This window comes from Otolemur garnettii, unplaced genomic scaffold (genome assembly GCF_000181295.1).
Source record: "Otolemur garnettii isolate 467f Iridium unplaced genomic scaffold, OtoGar3 scaffold00022, whole genome shotgun sequence".
Lineage (NCBI taxonomy): Eukaryota > Metazoa > Chordata > Mammalia > Primates > Galagidae > Otolemur > Otolemur garnettii.
In genome coordinates this window covers 11546110-11548069 of record NW_003852417.1, presented here as the reverse complement: position 1 = coordinate 11548069, position 1960 = coordinate 11546110, and the positions used below count along the sequence as shown (strand labels likewise).

The window sequence follows — 1960 nt, the reverse complement described above, 5'->3', positions numbered from 1 at the left end:
ACCTGCATTTTGGAGCAGTTAGTCTGTTGAGTTTCTAGCAGATGTAAATCTTCTTTTTATTCTTTCAGGCTTATCTAATCAACTGTGTTTGGAACTGCTATAAGTATATCAACAACAGAAATGTGCCAGAAATTGCTGTGTACCCTGCCTTTGAAGCCCCTCCTCAGGTTAGCTGCTATTTAATTCAGTCAAATGTTACTAGCCAGTATTGATTGTTCCAAGAAAGGAATCTGGAGCTTAACTTTCTCTTCTATGCTGTAGCTCTGGTTTGGGTCATGAACAGCTTAAATGCACAGGATTTAGTATTTCCCAGTTGGAATCTTGAGTACGTGGGACTAGAGACATTCTGCACTGCTTATCTTGTCCATCTTGGCTGTTAGTGGTCCTCACAAGTGTTGTGTTTGTTGGGGACATAAGACTGAAAATAGCTATGCTAGGCTCCTGTAGTCTCTGGGGCTCCAAGGGTGGGGGGATGGGGAAAGCACCATTGATTGAACTTTCCAAAAACATCCATAAGATCCAAAGGGGGAGCTGATGTGTCTGGGGAGGTGAAGGCAGTGGGTTCTATTGGGGAGGCCTACCTCTCAGAGCTCTGCAGTTAGAGTTATAGGTTAGAGTGCTGCTACTCCACTACACTGGTGTGCCTGTTTACCCTAGAGGCACATGGTGTAAGTTCATGACTAAAACAGATTCAGGTGAAACTCAGGATCCAGGACCCAGCATGTCATTGGAGGCTTTGGTGGCATGGTTTAGTGGGATCTTTTAACCCAGGTCCTTAACCCCTGAGGTGTACTTTATCAGTCACATTGGAATGTCAGGAGAGCCTGGCACATACTGCCTGTCGCAATCCTTGTAGCCTAAGGGTCAGTCCAGACACAGAACTCTGCCTCCCTCTCTCCTTCCCATCCATCTCATCTATCTGTAGCAATCTTGATAAAGTTCCAGGTTATTCAGGTATCTCATCTCAGGAACTTTTTATAGATTTGTACAAGTCTACTTAGGGCATAAAATCTGAGTTGAATTATTCCTGAAAGGATTTTAAAGGGGAATTAAGTCTGATATTTTTCTTTTTTAGTATGTTTTGCCAACCTATGAAATGGCTGTGAAGATGCCTGAAAAAGAACCACCGCCTCCTTACCTACCTGCCTGAAGAAATTCTGCCTTTGACAATAAATCCTATGCCAGCTTTTTGTCTTGTTTATTTTACAGAATGCTGCAATACAGGGCTCATCAAACTGGTTTGATAGAAGATACATTGTCTTTTGTTTAAGCATTCATTTTCAAACACTAAGGAGCTTTTTGGACATCTGTTAAATCTTTTTTTGTCGTTTCTATACATTTTAATAGTTTTTGAAGACAATCTAGGTTAAGCAAGAGCAAAGCACCATTGTTTGCCTTTAATTGGGGGGCAGGGAGGGATGGGGGGGAATTCTCCACGTATTTTCTTTTTTAACTTTGCACTTTCTTTATATAATAGTTTGCATTTTGTTATTTGCTGCCCTGGATACTTTCAGGAAGAATGAACTACATATTTAGGGTGAGTGAGTTGCGTATAAGATTTGAAGTTTTCAACTATGGAAACAGGAAAAATTTATGATGTTCTGTCTTGACTGTGGATGATGACGGTTGCATGTTTCTAATTTGTATGTTTCCTTCTTTGTGATAAGACGCTTTAATAAATCTCCTAAATATTTACTGTTGTCATTTTTTGTTTTAGATAAAACCTAACAGTTTGTATTACCATATATTCAGATTGCCTTGGTTTTTTGTTAACTTTGAGAATGCATTCACCCCTATATATCCGTGTGTTCTGCTCCCATGGATTCAACCAACTATGGATTGAAAATATTCAGGGAAAAAAAATGGATGGTTGGGCGCCATCTGTGGCTCAAAGGAGTAGGGCACTGGCCCCATATGCCAGAGGTGGCAGGTTGAAACCCAGCCCTGGCCAAAAACTGCA

The 1960-nt window shown here is 40.8% G+C and overlaps 1 protein-coding gene across 2 annotated transcripts in view; it reads left to right on the top strand.

The window, feature by feature from the left end:
* Window positions 1-1695, top strand: part of LAPTM4A (lysosomal protein transmembrane 4 alpha) — a 20753-nt gene extending 19058 nt beyond the window's left edge. Inside the window, exons 6-7 of one of the 2 annotated variants that reach the window (XM_003787423.2) lie at window positions 69-167; window positions 1076-1695. In XM_003787423.2, the coding sequence (XP_003787471.1) occupies window positions 69-167; window positions 1076-1150 (174 nt within the window). In that variant the 3' untranslated portion in view covers window positions 1151-1695. The remainder of the gene's footprint in view (window positions 1-68; window positions 168-1075) is intronic. The other variant, XM_023511859.1, reaches the window with a different exon arrangement.
* The last annotated feature ends 265 nt before the right edge of the window (window positions 1696-1960 follow it).